General features: G+C 38.3%; 1 protein-coding gene across 1 annotated transcript in view; it reads left to right on the forward strand.

Moving 5' to 3' along the window:
- Nucleotides 1-15,788, forward strand: part of itga1 (integrin, alpha 1) — a 50,178-nt gene that overhangs the window by 11,707 nt on the left and 22,683 nt on the right. The window contains exons 2-3 of the mRNA XM_026274557.1: nucleotides 11,515-11,635; nucleotides 14,324-14,436. Of these exons, the coding sequence (XP_026130342.1) occupies nucleotides 11,515-11,635; nucleotides 14,324-14,436 (234 nt within the window). The remainder of the gene's footprint in view (nucleotides 1-11,514; nucleotides 11,636-14,323; nucleotides 14,437-15,788) is intronic.

Genomic DNA, 15,788 nt, shown 5'->3' on the forward strand with positions numbered 1-15,788 from the left:
ATTGGTGGTGAATTAATTTTGTATAAATTTGTACAGCCTCACTTGTAGTTTTATATGGCCTGCTTAGGCTCCGCTGGGGGTCTGGTTTAGTGGTGGACCTTCTTGTTTACTACTTTTTCTAAAAATCATTCATTTTTGTATGAATCAAATCATAAAATAGTTCATTTTTTTCATTGTATTGTAAATAGTTACCAGTTTACAGTTTTTTTCAATCGCTAACAAGCGCTTAACCATACTTCAGATACTTTTTCTAAACTCTTAACACAGACTAACACCTACAAAACACAATTGGCCAAATGGATAATTTTCTTCTCAAAAACACATTTTGTTAAATATATACTAAATCTTCATTTCAAAATAGAACACACCTTTCTCTGTACACACTAACTTTACCAAATCACTGGAAATCTGACTGAAAATTAAATTATTCTGTCAAAGAATAACACTTGTTTTCACCTCACAAGTTACATGCAGTCAATCAAAGTACACCAGGTTTCAAAATACTGGCTATTGTTGACATTACAAAAACTGCATAGACTTTTCAGTCTCAGTTTTACAGGTATTTGTATGCAAAACATGCAATTCACTGTTTTACACTAAATTTCTTGGTTAGGAACTGTATGTCCAAATGTACAGTAATGTTCACATTCAAAAGCATTCCAGTAAAAAGCTATTTTTTCCTTTACTGTTTACTGCAGGAGGTACAGTAGAAACACGGTATGATAGAACAGAAAAGGTTTGACAGTATTGCTTACAGTGAACAAAATATCCATGAAACACATAAGAGTTTTCTGAACAAAAAACAACAACAGCAAAAAGCCCAGATAAAAAAGGGGGGGGGGGATTTAAAATAAAAACAATCTCTCACTGCTCCTCTCACTGTTCCTGCTCCTCTCACTGCACCTATCACTGCTCCTGCTCCTCTCACTCCTCCTGCACCTCTCACTTCTTCTCTCACTGCTCCTGCTCCTCTCACTGCTCCTGCATCTCTCACTGCTCCTGCATCTCTCACTGCTCCTCTCACTGCTCCTGCATCTCTCACTGCTCCTCTCACTGCTCCTGCACCTCTCACTTCTTCTCTCACTGCTCCTGCTCCTCTCACTGCATCTCTCACTGCTCCTGCTCCTCTCACTGCATCTCTCACTGCTCCTGCTCCTCTCACTGCATCTCTCACTACATTCTCTCACTGCTCCTGCTCCTCTCACTGCATCTCTCCCTGCTTCTGCTCCTCTCACTGCATCTCTCACTGCTCCTGCTCCTCTCACTGCTCCTCTCACTGCTCCTGCTCCTCTCACTGCTCCTCTCACTTCATCTCTCACTGCTCCTGCTCCTCTCACTCCTCCTGCACCTCTCACTTCTTCTCTCACTGCTCCTGCATCTCTCCCTGCTCCTGCTCCTCTCACTGCATCTCTCACTGCTCCTGCTCCTCTCACTGCATCTCTCACTGCTCCTGCTCCTCTCACTGCATCTCTCACTGCTCCTGCTCCTCTCACTGCATCTCTCACTGCTCCTGCTCCTCTCACTGCATCTCTCACTGCTCCTGCTCCTCTCACTGCATCTCTCACTGCTCATGCTCCTCTCACTGCATCTCTCACTGCTCCTGCTCCTCTCACTAGGACTGCTCTTCTCCCTGGGCCCCTTGCTCTTACTCTTCCTCGTCCATACATTACAGTGTTTGTCTTTTTCTGTTTCTGTTTCCAAAAAATCACTCTTCAAAGTCATCCTTTTACTGTATTGTATACAGTTTTTCTCAGTCACTTTGGTGCATTTTTCAAAACAGAAATGAAATTTTCAAAACTACTTGTACAACCTCCACATCATCTAGTCATTACAGTTTTTTTCAGTCGCTAACAAGCATTTGTCCAAGCAGTTGTCACATTTTCAAAACTCTAAACACAATTAGCACAGCATCTATCTATTGTGGCCATACCATTCACACATTTCATGTCGTTTTCACACAACATGGAGTCACTGAACACATTTCCACAATGCTTACATATTCTGAACAGACAAGCTATACCTCCCAACAAAATTATGGATCGTTTTTGTAGTATTTACAAATGTTAACACACAACATCCCACAATAGCAAAAACAATGTTCCAAACCTTAGATACAGTATAAAAACCTCTGCTTCTGCAATGATATCAGTTCAAAAACAATATATCTTAGCTGATTTATTTTGTGTAAATTGGGCCAACCACAGCTGATTCCAGTCTGGCTTAGACTCAATGGCAGGGCTTATTTTTTAGACAATAAACTTATACAATACAGTTTTTTTCAATCACTAACAAGCGCTTAACCATACTTCAGATACTTTTTCTAAACTCTTAACACAGACTCACACCTACAAAACACAATTGGCCAAATGGATAATTTTCTTCTCAAAAACACATTTTGTTAAATATATACTAAATCTTCATTTCAAAATAGAACACATCTTTCTCTGCACACACCAACTTTACCAAAACACTGGAAATCTGACTCAAAATTAAATTATTCTGTCAAAGAATAACACTTGTTTTCACCTCACAAGGTACATGCAGTCAATCAAAGTACACCAGGTTTCAAAATACTGGCTATTGTTGACATTACAAAAACTGCATAGACTTTTATGTTTCAGTTTTACAGGTATTTGCATCCAAAACATGCAATTCACTGTTTTACACTAAATTTATTGGTTTGAAACTGTATGTCCAAATGTACAGTAATGTTCACATTCAAAAGCATTCCAGTAAAAAGCTATTTTTCCCTTTACTGTTTACTGCAGGAGGCAGTACAGTAGAAACACGGTATGATAGAACAGAACAGGCTCGACAGTATTGCTTACAGTGAACAAAATATCAATGAAACACATAAGAGCATTCTGAACATAAAACAACAACATCAAAAAACCCAGATAAAAAAAGGGGGGGGGGTTAAAATAAAAACAATATCTCACTGCTCCTGCTGCTCTCACTGCTCCTCTCACTTCTCCTGCTCCTCTCACTGCTCCTGCTCCTCTCACTGCTCCTGCTCCTCTCACTGCTCCTGATCCTCTCACTGCTCCTGCTCCTCTCACTGCTCCTGCTCCTCTCACTTCTCCTGCTCCTCTCACTGCTCCTGCTCCTCTCACTGCTCCTGCTCCTCTCACTGCTCCTGATCCTCTCACTGCTCCTGCTCCTCTCACTTCTCCTGCTCCTCTCACTGCTCCTCTCACTGCTCCTGCTCCTCTCACTGCTCCTGCTCCTCTCACTGCTCCTGCTCCTCTCACTGCTCCTCTCACTGCTCCTGCTCCTCTCACTGCTCCTGCTCCTCTCACTGCTCCTGCTCCTCTCACTGCTCCTGATCCTCTCACTGCTCCTGCTCCTCTCACTGCTCCTCTCACTGCTCCTGCTCCTCTCACTGCTCCTGCTCCTCTCACTGCTCCTCTCACTGCTCCTCTCACTGCTCCTGCTCCTCTCACTTCTCCTGCTCCTCTCACTGCTCCTGCTCCTCTCACTGCTCCTGATCCTCTCACTGCTCCTGCTCCTCTCACTGCTCCTCTCACTGCTCCTGCTCCTCTCACTTCTCCTGCTCCTCTCACTGCTCCTCTCACTTCTCCTGCTCCTCTCACTGCATCTATCACTTCTCCTGCTCCTCTCACTGCTCCTCTCACTTCTCCTGCTCCTCTCACTGCATCTCTCACTGCTCCTCTCACTGCTCCTCTCACTTCTCCTGCTCCTCTCACTGCATCTCTCACTGCTCCTCTCACTGCTCCTCTCACTTCTCCTGCTCCTCTCACTGCATCTATCACTGCTCCTGCTCCTCTCACTGCATCTATCACTGCTCCTGCTCCTCTCACTTCTCCTGCTCCTCTCACTGCTCCTGCTCCTCTTACTGCTCCTGCTCCTCTCACTGCTCCTGCTCTTCTCCCTGGGCCCCTAGCTCTTATTCTTCCTTGTCCATACAGTGTTTCTCTTTTTCTGTTTCTGTTTCCAAAAACATCACTCTTCAAAGTCCTCCTTTTATTGTATAAGTTTATTGTCTAAAAAATAACCCCTGCCATTGAGTCTAAGCCAGATTGGAATCAGTTGTGGTTGGCCCAATTTACACAACATAAATCAGCTAAGATAAATTGTTTTTGAACTGATATCATTGCAGAAGCAGAGGTTTTTATACTGTATCTAAGGTTTGGAACATTGTTTTTGCTATTGTGGGATGTTGTGTGTTAACATTTGTAAATACTACAAAAACGATCCATAATTTTGTTGGGAGGTATAGCTTGTCTGTTCAGAATATGTAAGCATTGTGGAAATGTATTTAATGACTCCATATTGTGTGAAAACGACATGAAATGTGTGAATGGTATGGCCACAATAGATAGATGCTGTGCTAATTGTGTTTAGAGTTTTGAAAATGTGACAACTGCTTGGACAAATGCTTGTTAGCGACTGAAAAAAACTGTAAAAGGAGGACTTTGAAGAGTGATGTTTTTGGAAACAGAAACAGAAAAGGAGAAACACTGTAATGTATGGACGAGGAAGAGTAAGAGCAAGGGGCCCAGGGAGAAGAGCAGGAGCAGTGAAAGATGCAGTGAGAGATGCAGTGAGAGATGCAGTGAGAGGAGCAGTGAGAGGAGCAGGAGCAGTGAGAGGAGCAGTGAGAGATGCAGTGAGAGGAGCAGTGAGAGATGCAGTGAGAGGAGCAGTGAGAGGAGCAGGAACAGTGAGAGGAACAGTGAGAGGAGCAGTGAGAGGAGCAGGAGCAGTGAGAGGAACAGTGAGAGGAGCAGGAGCAGTGAGAGATGCAGTGAGAGGAGCAGTGAGAGGAGCAGGAGCAGTGAGAGGAGCAGTGAGAGGAACAGTGAGAGGAGCAGGAGCAGTGAGAGGAGCAGGAGCAGTGAGAGGAACAGTGAGAGGAGCAGTGAGAGGAGCAGTGAGAGGAGCAGGAGCAGTGAGAGGAACAGTGAGAGATGCAGTGAGAGGAGCAGGAGCAGTGAGAGGAACAGGAGCAGTGAGAGGAGCAGTGAGAGATGCAGTGAGAGGAGCAGAAGCAGTGAGAGATGCAGTGAGAGGAGCAGGAGCAGTGAGAGAAGCAGGAGCAGTGAGAGGAGCAGGAGCAGTGAGAGATTGTTTTTATTTTAACCCCCCTCCCCCTTTTTATCTGGGCTTTTTGCTGTTGTTGTTTTATGTTCAGAATGCTCTTATGTGTTTCATTGATATTTTGTTCACTGTAAGCAATACTGTCGAACCTGTTCTGTTCTATCATACCGTGTTTCTACTGTACTGCCTCCTGCAGTAAACAGTAAAGGGAAAAATAGCTTTTTACTGGAATGCTTTTGAATGTGAACATTACTGTACATTTGGACATACAGTTCCAAACCAAGAAATTTAGTGCAAAACAGTCAATTACATGTTTTGCATGCAAATACTTGTAAAACTGAAACATAAAAGTCTATGCAGTTTTAGTAATGTCAACAATAGCCAGTATTTTGAAACCTGGTGTACTTTGATTGACTGCATGTACCTTGTGAGGTGAAAACAAGTGTTATTCTTTGACAGAATAATTTAATTTTGAGTCAGATTTCCAGTGTTTTGCTAAAGTTGGTGTGTGCAGATAAAGATGTGTTCTATTTTGAAATGAAGATTTAGTATATATTTAACAAAATGTGTTTTTGAGAAGAAAATTATCCATTTGGCCAATTGTGTTTTGTAGGTGTGAGTCTGTGTTAAGAGTTTAGAAAAAGTATCTGAAGTATGGTTAAGCGCTTGTTAGCGATTGAAAAAAACTGTAATACACATCATAAAACCAGTTTCTCATTCTTTTGAACAAGTTGCGATTGCTTTTGTACATTCATGCAATTGATTACGCACATTTATCTGCGGTTTCCTACATTATCAGTTGCTAATGTCATGTTGCTCAAAATGTATTATACAGTTTTCTGTGCAATAGTCTTACCCCCCAAAACATCTAGTCTTTAGTTCATCGTATAAGTCATTAAATGCAAAATGGTTAATCTAGTTGTCATAAACTGCCAAGCACACTTTTTATTTGTATTTTTACACACTATTATTAGATGTTTTGTCAATTTGGCATGAATTGTGCAAGTGAATCTTGACTAATGAAGAGAATGTAGATGATAAACCAATGATAAACCATTTCTCTGAAATAGCTCAAAGGTTCATCTCATGAATCTTCAGTAGGAAAGCTTATACTGTATAGACAAAGGACAACACAAGAGTTACAAATTCTGAAAATTGAATTATTTTCATCTTTGTTCCCATATTTCCTTTTCTATATCACAATGGCATTGTAAAAGTATTTTTTATTTTTTTATTTTTTTGGTCAGACCACTAGTAAAAGTGTAACTGGGAATTCTATCCAGTCTCTTTCAATCAACATCCCACAAACAGTAATGTGTAAATGTGTAGTTTTGAAATGGATATATGGCATACATAAGCATATGGCATACTGTTCAATACAGTAGTTTACATCAGAACATCCCTCCACTGTTAAATTGACAACATGACTAAGCAATTTGACTGTCTTATCCGTAAACTATGACACAAGGACTTGACATTCTGATGGCACTGACATGTTCATTGACACAGATATTTATTTTTGAGAGATGAACTAAGGATTTTGAGCAAGAGACTGGCTTTTGCAGGTCATCCATTGTGTTTTGATATCTGTACGAGTTGTTTTGAAAAATGCACTTACTGTTTTGCAAATCTCAAGAATGATTAGAGAAATGTACCAAAGCGACTGAGAAAAACTGTAAGTGTCAATGTAATAGAAACAAAATAACCCCTGCCATTGAGTCTAAGCCAGATTGGAATCAGTTGTGGTTGGCCCAATTTACACAACATAAATCAGCTAAGATATATTGTTTTTGAGCTGATATCTTTACAGAAGCAGAGGTTTTTATACTGTATCTAAGGTTTGGAACATTGTTTTGCTATTGTGGGATATTGTGTGTTAACATTTGTAAATACTACCAAACGATCCATAATTTTGTTGAGAGGTATAGCTTGTCTGTTCAGAAAATGTAAGCATTGTGGAAATGTGTTTACTGACCCCATATTGTGTGAAAACGACTTGAAATGTGTGAATAGTATGGCCACAATAGACAGATGCTGTGCTAATTGTGTTTAGAGTTATGAAAATGTGACAACTGCTTGGACAAATGCTTGTTAGCGACTGAAAAAACTGTAAATCATTCCCAAAAACCGCCCTGTATAAAAGTTGACTAAAATAACATTTAAAACCATTAACCATTGTTAAAATATGAATAATATATAAAACTTTTATATTTCAGTTGCTTTTGTCAAAAAATAGCTAAAGCGAAAATTGGAATAAAAGTACATAAAAACTATATAAACATAAAAACCTAGAACTAAAAATAACAAAAACACAAGCGAATTACTAAAACTTCAGAATCAATTTAAAATGAAAATGGAAACTAAAAAAACTGTTAAACTATATTAAAAATATAAAAATAATAGTATTTCAGTAATATTAAACACTGTATTTACAGAATTAGCTGAGAGAGTTTATTTTATACATAAGCAAAAATTTAAATTAAATATGCCAGAATGAATATTCAGATTTACTTCTATATATTCATGATTTACATTTATATATAAAGATTTTTAGCTTTATATTCTGATTTACAAAGATATATTTTGGTATTCAGACTTACAACAATATATTCTGATTTACATTTATATAATCAGATTTATAAAAATATATTCTAATTCAATTCCGTATCCACAATTTACATTTATATAGTCACATTTTATAGAATTATTTCCAGTTTGGTGCTTCAGAGTTATTATGTTCAGTTAATACTTATAGTTTATATTCCATCTATGGAGGGATCCTGCTGTTCTTTAAGAGTGAGAAACCCGTGAGCATCTGAATCTTGAGTATAAATTGTGTTCTTGGAGTGCTGTGATCCATGTGTCTGGGCGTCTTCCCCATCTGTGATCAATGCAAAGGGACTCTTTGGCTGGTGGCCATCTTGAATCACCTAATTGCCTTTGTATTTTCTCTGACTTACTGTAGAAGCTTGAAATCAATCACATCGATTGAGGGAATGGATGAGAGAGACATTCCCATTCACCAATCCAGCAAAAATGATTGAACACCAATGCCAGTGTTTTAAAGGCTTGTCTTTTTATGTATTCTCAAGGTTACGTGTGTGTGTGTCACTGTGTTCGCAGAGCACTAGCTCAGAGAGCGTCCTGTTTTAAACCTCATCAGGAAGTCTTGCCTTTTCCTCTCATTATAAATTACAAACACCGTCTTCATTAAGAGAGGAGCCAGTTCTCCTGGTTTTAGAGGATGGTGTGTGTCTGTGAGGAGATAGATTTGGTCGAGGAGGAAGCCAGCTGTCCGGTTGCCTTTGGCCCTCTACATCTTTGTTTACAGTGTCAGTAGATTGCAGAGGAAATTCATTCTGTTTATCTAACTTACAAATCCGACCCAAAACAGAACAGCTGCCCCTCAGGATGGGAACGAGTTGGCGCATGTCTTCTTCGTCTGTCTTCTTTGTCTTATTTCTGTTGCTCTTCTTGCTTTTCCCAAACATGATCGTTAGACATTTGTTGTTTCGCTGACTTTCAGTTTCTCTACTATTCTTCACCTCCTCCACTTCCACTGTTTTTCTTCAGCTCCTCCTTTGAATTTTTTGCAGCTTTTTCTTCAGATTCTTCACCTTCTTCTCTTCTTTCACCTTCTTCCTGTTATCATTATTTGTCTTCTCATTTTTCTGGATGTTCTTCATTGTGCTTTTCTTAAGCTTGTCCTCTGTGGTTTTTATGATTTATCATCATTTTCTTCTTCTTCCTCATTCAATCATTATTTATCTTCTTCATTGTTATAGATCTTCAAGTTCCTCAGATTCTCTCTGGCCTTCTTGAGCTTCTGGGCCTTATTTTAGCTTCTTTTCAGCTTCTTCTGCATCATCATTTTCTTGAGCTTCACTTTTATTAGCTTCGTCTTTAGATTCTTCTTAGTCTACAGCTTCATTGTGTTAATCTGTTTTGGTCTTCTTCTTCACTTTCATAGCCTGAATATCTTTATGTTCAACTTTTGTTCTTTCTCGTTACAAAACACACTGCTTCCATCTAGATTGCAGAGGAAATTGATTCTGCTTATCGAACTTGCACAACAAAACAGCAGTTCCTTCGGGAAAGGCCCACTGGTCAGCATGTTTCTTCTTCTTCTGCGCTTCTTCATCATCTTTTTCTTCTGCTTGTTTTCCAGAATACATTGGTTGAGTCTTTCCTGTCATAGTGGTGAGTGTATAAATGGTCTTTGGGCTAGTCTTTCAGATGGTCACTCTTCATGCATATCATCCTCAGAAGTTAAAGAGCCAGTAAGATGAAAATTCTAAGCTTCCTATCACTGTTTATAAGTCCTGTACAATAGGTTTAAATCCATCCAAGGTTAAAAAACATTGTCATTTTTTCAAAATATCATTTTAAAATTACCTCAATTCTCAGAGATCCCCAAACGGTTCGCGCGAAGCTGTTCAAAAGATTCAGTTTCCTTAAACCCCACCTTTCGGTTGCATACTGTGTTCTGATTGGTCAACTGACATAGTTTTGATTGGTTGTTCGGCACACAACGTCATGGTAAACAATGCGTTAGCATCTTTTTGGGGTGAATTATGTCTTATTCTTCTCATCGCGAAGCAAACAGTAAAATAAAAAACTTGAACAGTCTCGCTGCTTTTTCTTCTGTGTGGGTGTATTCAAGCCGCGCGCTTCAGTTTGAATCTGAATAGCGCGTTCAGCGCGGGGGCGTGGTCACATTAGATATAATGAAGAGAGACACGAAAAACAGACATCGCGTTGTTTTCATATGGATTACTTTATCACAGAATATCTGTTTTCGGCAGCACTTGTTTAGTTTTAAAGTAGACATGTCAAGCTTTCTATAGATATCTCTCTCATGTCTCTTTGTTGAGTATTCACGGAGTTACACTTCATTTTAATGTTTGTAAATCATGATCAGCGCAGACAGGCTGCAGACAGCACACATACTGATAAGACGCTCGGGAGAAAACAAACACATAATTTCATAATCATACTTCGCGTTGTGATTCGGAGATGCTCGTTGGTCCAAATAAAGTTGGTAATGAACCCTCTTTCATGGCCAAACGCTTTGAAAATCCTGCCTTGAACTCACCGAGATTAGAAAAGCAGTCATCAGTGAAATGTTGTGAACACAATAAAAGGGATTTGTTGTACTGCTCTGTTATTGTGGTAAAAATGAATTTTAGCCATTGGTTCTTCTGATCTTCATTCTTTGGCAGTGAAAATAAAACAAACTTGCCTTTACAGTTAAAAACACACTGTCTCCTCGACATGATGCTATCACACCAAGCTATCACACCACACCAACCAGAGCATCTGTGTGTGGGGGGGGCAGGTCAGAGTTCCGTTTCTCCCAAGACGGTAGGCGGAGATTATTATGCAAAGTGTTCCTAGTGACGTACATAGAGATGGGCAAAATATTTGAAATCTATAACGACTCATTTCAGCGATTCAGAGTCGACTCCTTACTTTAGAAGCCAATAACTTTATAAATCGTGTACTTTTTGGTTTAATTACTTTACACATTGTTTACACTGATGGACAGCTACACCATACACTGTAATACAGGTAATTTTTGATTTCCCATCTGTGTGGCTCTTTAAGACTCAATAGAAACCGGGGCTTGGCTGGAAATCTTAATTACTGTTGAGTGGACATTCATACAAGGTGTGACCACAAACAAATGCAGCCTCCCTGTTTCCTCATTGAGCCATGACTACATGTTTTACCTTCATTATCTCAAAACATGACAACAGACATAAGGCAGCACAACTGGATTTCTGTCTCTTCGTATTCTCACCCAAATCCAGCCATCTACTCAACACCACAGTGATTTGTTAATCTTCACAATTCCTGTCCAAATCCTGGAATTGAATAAATCATGACTGGAATTCCGTTGCACACAACATGTGAAAAGACTCTCTGTGGCCTCTGCACAATGAGGCATTACAGACTATATTTAGTTCTCCTTTTATATACAGTACAAAAAGTCAGACTCTGGTGGTCTTCATGAAGAGGACATTGTCCAATAGGTCAGGACAGCTTCTCCGCATTGCTCTGTGAAATTCCTCTGCCTTCTACGCGTGTATTGCTCCCCCTAGGATTTGCATGTTTCATTCCCACACAACTGGGCATGAACAACTGGGACTATTTCTCTCTCTCTCCCAAAACAAAAAAGGGGGGGAAATGGAAAGTCTGTGTGTTTGTTTATTTACTTATTTATATTAATATTCATTATAAATATTTAACAATTAATAAACAGCTGAGTAATTGAATTAACAAGTCAGCTAAAGAAAATACTAGCATTTATATTATCTGCTCATTGGAATCATTTTTTTGTATTATTATTGGACAAATTAGTCTGACCATTAGTCTTATTTCTAAGATAAAGTGAGATGCATATTGTATGTGATGCTTATGTTGTCTTTTTTATTGTATGTTTCTTGATAGCTCTGCTGCCATGGTTGTCATGTTTCAATGTAGACGAGAAGAACCAGATGTCATTCAGTGGACCAGTGGAGGACATGTTCGGATACACCGTCCAACAATTTGAGAACAGTGAGGGAAAGTGGTATGTTTTCACGTCATATCTATAAATGCTTAGGGGCCAGTTTCACTAAACAGGGCAAATTCGCATCAGAGCACAATTCCAAAACAACGCAGATGGGCGTGGAAATTTCTGCAGGTGATACACTGCCAATGCGCAATTTTAAAGAAAACAGCCGCAACATCTCATTTACATATCAAACAACGCAATCTACCAAGCACAGCGCAAATTAGCCTCATTGCATATAAAGAATAAAGAAGCCACAGTATCTTGAAAATAACCAGAGGTCCAAAAATGATGGGTTGCAAGAAGGTTTGATAGACCTCTTTAGAAACTTTCCAAAAATACTGGAAAGTTTCCAAAATTTCTGGAATGTTTCTGAAATTTACAGAAAATGTTACCCTAGGCCTGGTATTGCGTGACTCCTAGTTGAGTATTCCAAGTGTCTTTTATTTTCTAAAGCCAATAAAAAATAATGGCTAGGCAAATAACATTTTCGGATAATGTGCTCTTCTGGCATTCAAAATAAATTAATACCTGTGGGAAAAAATCCTCTCCCTTCTACCACATGCTCTCTGTTCTCAGTTCTCTTGTTTTTGGTGTCTCTTCCTAGCAACAACAAATGCAGCCATTGTAAGCGCAAAATAGTATAAATCATTATTTTTTGGGAATTAAATATTGGTGCATATATCAATAATTTGAATAGTGCAAACCTTAATATTGTTTGTTTCATTTTAATACTCTCCTCCCATAAATTTTGCGTTTGAAATGGAAACTCCTAAGTCTTTAATGAAACCTGACAGTACAATTTTAACACTAAAATACGGTTTGTGCTGATGCAAGCTGTTAGTAAAACTGGCCACAGGTATGCTATTTATTGAAGTATTTACTGTATATTATTAGAATATTTACATTTGAAAGTTTAAAAATCTCCGTAATATTTGCATACTGAATTCTGATTGGCCATTGCTTTTTTTTTGCCTCTATTTACCATTTTGTACAACCAAAACAAGTGTTAGCACTAACGACGCTATAGCAAACGTTTTTGATGCTCTAATTTACTACATAATAAACAATATACTCAGAACCATCCCATAATAATGCTAGAATTGTCATTGTAAACCCATGAGCATCACTGATGTAGTCTGCTTTTGTAATGGCTCGTTTTTTCCCAATAAAGTCATCAAGCTAATGTACTAAGGCCTGCTAACTCCATTACGAATATAAATAAATGGGAACAAATTCCCTACTGTATGAAACAGTTCCACTCAGCGAAACCTCAGTGAATTCAGACATCTGTAGTCTCTTATAAATGGGTTCAGCAGCAGGTTTTAGCACCACTTGTAATGGTTAACCCTCTACAGTACTTTCAGAGAAACACCTCAGCTGCTGTGAAACCCCTAAACCTCTCACAGGTGGCCTTGACTGACTTGTAAACCTTGCCAGTTAGATGATTTAACAGACGAGGGATGGATTTTAAAGAGTACATTAGGGTTTTTTGAGGTTCATGATAACAGAGAAGCAGCAAAAATTTTTAATGGAAAACGTTTTACAATTACATATCAATTACATTCATATCAATTACATTGATATTCTGTTGAAGCTGACTTTGGATTTTAAGTATTTCTATTTAAAAGGTTTTCATTAGCTAAAAATTTGAGGAACAAGACTTAAATTGACTTCACATGTCTCCTCAAACCTCAGTGATTGGATTTCTTCCCCCTCTTTTGTCCAAAAAATATATTTTGCAGAATATTTTTGCTGCTCTTTTCCATCCATTGAATGTGAATGGAGGCGGAAAGTGCTGAGAATAAAAAATGACATAAAGCATCATAAAATTAGAAGTGGTTATAGAAGTGGTTTAAGACATCAGTGTCTGTTTGAAGCTCTCTTACAGTATGACTTCAGAAGACTTATGTGGATAAACTTCATGCTGCTTTATGGTGACATTTCAGTATTATTTATACTTAACAAATAAATTATCATTATATGGAAAAGAACAGCCAGGACATTATGCAATATTTCTAATTTTGTGTTCCACAGACACAAACAAATTTGCAATTTGAAATGACATGTTTGTATTTTCTTTTGTGAATTATCAGTCAGTCAAGGCTAAAACATACAGTATAATTTAAAGATTTTGGAGTTGACTGGTGTTCAAAGAAGTTGTAACCAGGGAAGATTGCATGGACTCCTGCTTGTGTCCACTACTGTCTCAAGGCTCATTTGTGCACAGGAATGTTAATGACTTGAGTTGTTTACATGCTTACACAAGGATATCTACTTTTAGCACTGTTGTCAGAAACCTGAGGAACACTGCGAATGTTCTTTATTCGGCTAAGTGTACTCAGATATAGAAGAAAAGATAATGAAACATACACAACCTTTCATGTTATCTCACTGTAAAACGCATAAATCATATTGGGCTTCAAGGGTGAAACATCACATATCCTTCAACATCATATTCAAACTCTCTAACAGTTATTGTTAACGAAAAAAAGAAACTATTTTCTCCTCGTCGTTCTGACATGTGTTCCATTTTACTGTAATATTAAAAATAAGCATGTGCATATTTATGTTATGCTTTCCTTTCCCTCTGGAAAACTGGCGACTCAATCAACTGCACTTTGGCTCAGCGTGTTTCCACTTTCTCACAAAGCCCAGGGGTTTTTTGCGGTCAGGGATGAATGACCCCACTCTTTTTTTCTGCAGGGTTCTGATTGGTTCTCCTCTGACTGGACAGCCAGCTAAACGCACTGGAGACGTCTACAGGTGCCCTGTTGGACAAAATGTAAAAACTGGATGTGAAAAATTCCTTTTGCCAGGTGAGAGGTGGCCTTCCTGAAAGCATTTGTGTGTTCGGTTAGTGCCATAATTTTTTCGGCAAACTATTTTTTTTCATTGCTGTGTATAATCCGTCTGCATTTACACTGTGGGTGCGGTTTTAACAGAAAACTTGTTCTAGGAAGGCTAACAGACATTACCTCAGTTGGCAAGAAATTGCCAACAGACTTCCTCCTCAGTTGGTATTTGACGGTCCGAAACACTGCAGCATGATTCAAGGGTACTCACAGATTTCGGCTGATAAACATGCACTAACATGGCACTTTGACTTGGCATGCAAACTCCTCCAGACTTGAGAATGAAGAAGTTCTTTCCAAAATTTCTGAAGGATCATGTGACGCTGAGGAATGGAGTACTGATGTTGAAAAAGCATCTTTGATCACAGGAATAAATTACATTTTAACATTTATTCAAATAGAAGACACTTATTGTAAATTGTAAGAATATTTTACAATATTGCTTTTTTTTACTATATTTTTATTATTTACAAAAAAAATGCAGCCTTGTTGAGAAGAGACCTTTTTTCAAAGGTGAAAATTTTACAGATCCCAAACTTTTCAGTTGTGGTGTACTCTAACTATAATGCATTGCAAACAAATTTTTTTTTTTTTTTTTTTTTTTTTTAATAAAATGTTGGGTGCGGCTTGTAAAATATTAGTAAAAAAAGTGAAACATGAATGCTAATTAAAAAAATTTCTAAGAATGTGCATTCAGAATGTAAATACAGTAGGATCTATTCTGATTTGTATTTTAAACCAATGATATAATGTTTTGTTTGTAAGACTCATTAGCCTGTAGCGCTAAATCTGTTTTTATATTAACCTCGGCCTGAATGTCTGACTCTCAGAGGAGGCCTAGACAGGAAGTGATCCAAAAAACATTTGAATGTCTAATCCACACATAATTAAATAATCCTTCACCAAATAACTCAAAGTTACATGTCGTCTTTTCTTACTTCAGGGATCTGACTCAAAATCAGACACATCAGAACAGATTCGTCTGTACTCTCAGTGCTTTCACTGTTTATGTCTCAATGTACAATGTAGATTGTACGGGTTAACAATATTATTTTTCTTACTAGTTCTCATGCCCATGGCTTACTTTGTTTCACATTGTTTCACATTGTGTGTTTGTTTATTTCTCTATTTAAAACCCCACATAAAGGACTCTAGCAATGTCTTTTGTTTTTAAAAAGGCAAGCAGAAAGATGACCTCAAGGGTGTGTGTATGAACAAAAATGTTAAATCTGCTTATATGGGAAAATGCAGGGGAGTTCTTGTTTAGATATTCTTGGGATTTTCACTGTGAGTGCATATTTGTCTATTTTTCTTAC

Source organism: Carassius auratus, chromosome 10, assembly GCF_003368295.1.
Source record: "Carassius auratus strain Wakin chromosome 10, ASM336829v1, whole genome shotgun sequence".
Lineage (NCBI taxonomy): Eukaryota > Metazoa > Chordata > Actinopteri > Cypriniformes > Cyprinidae > Carassius > Carassius auratus.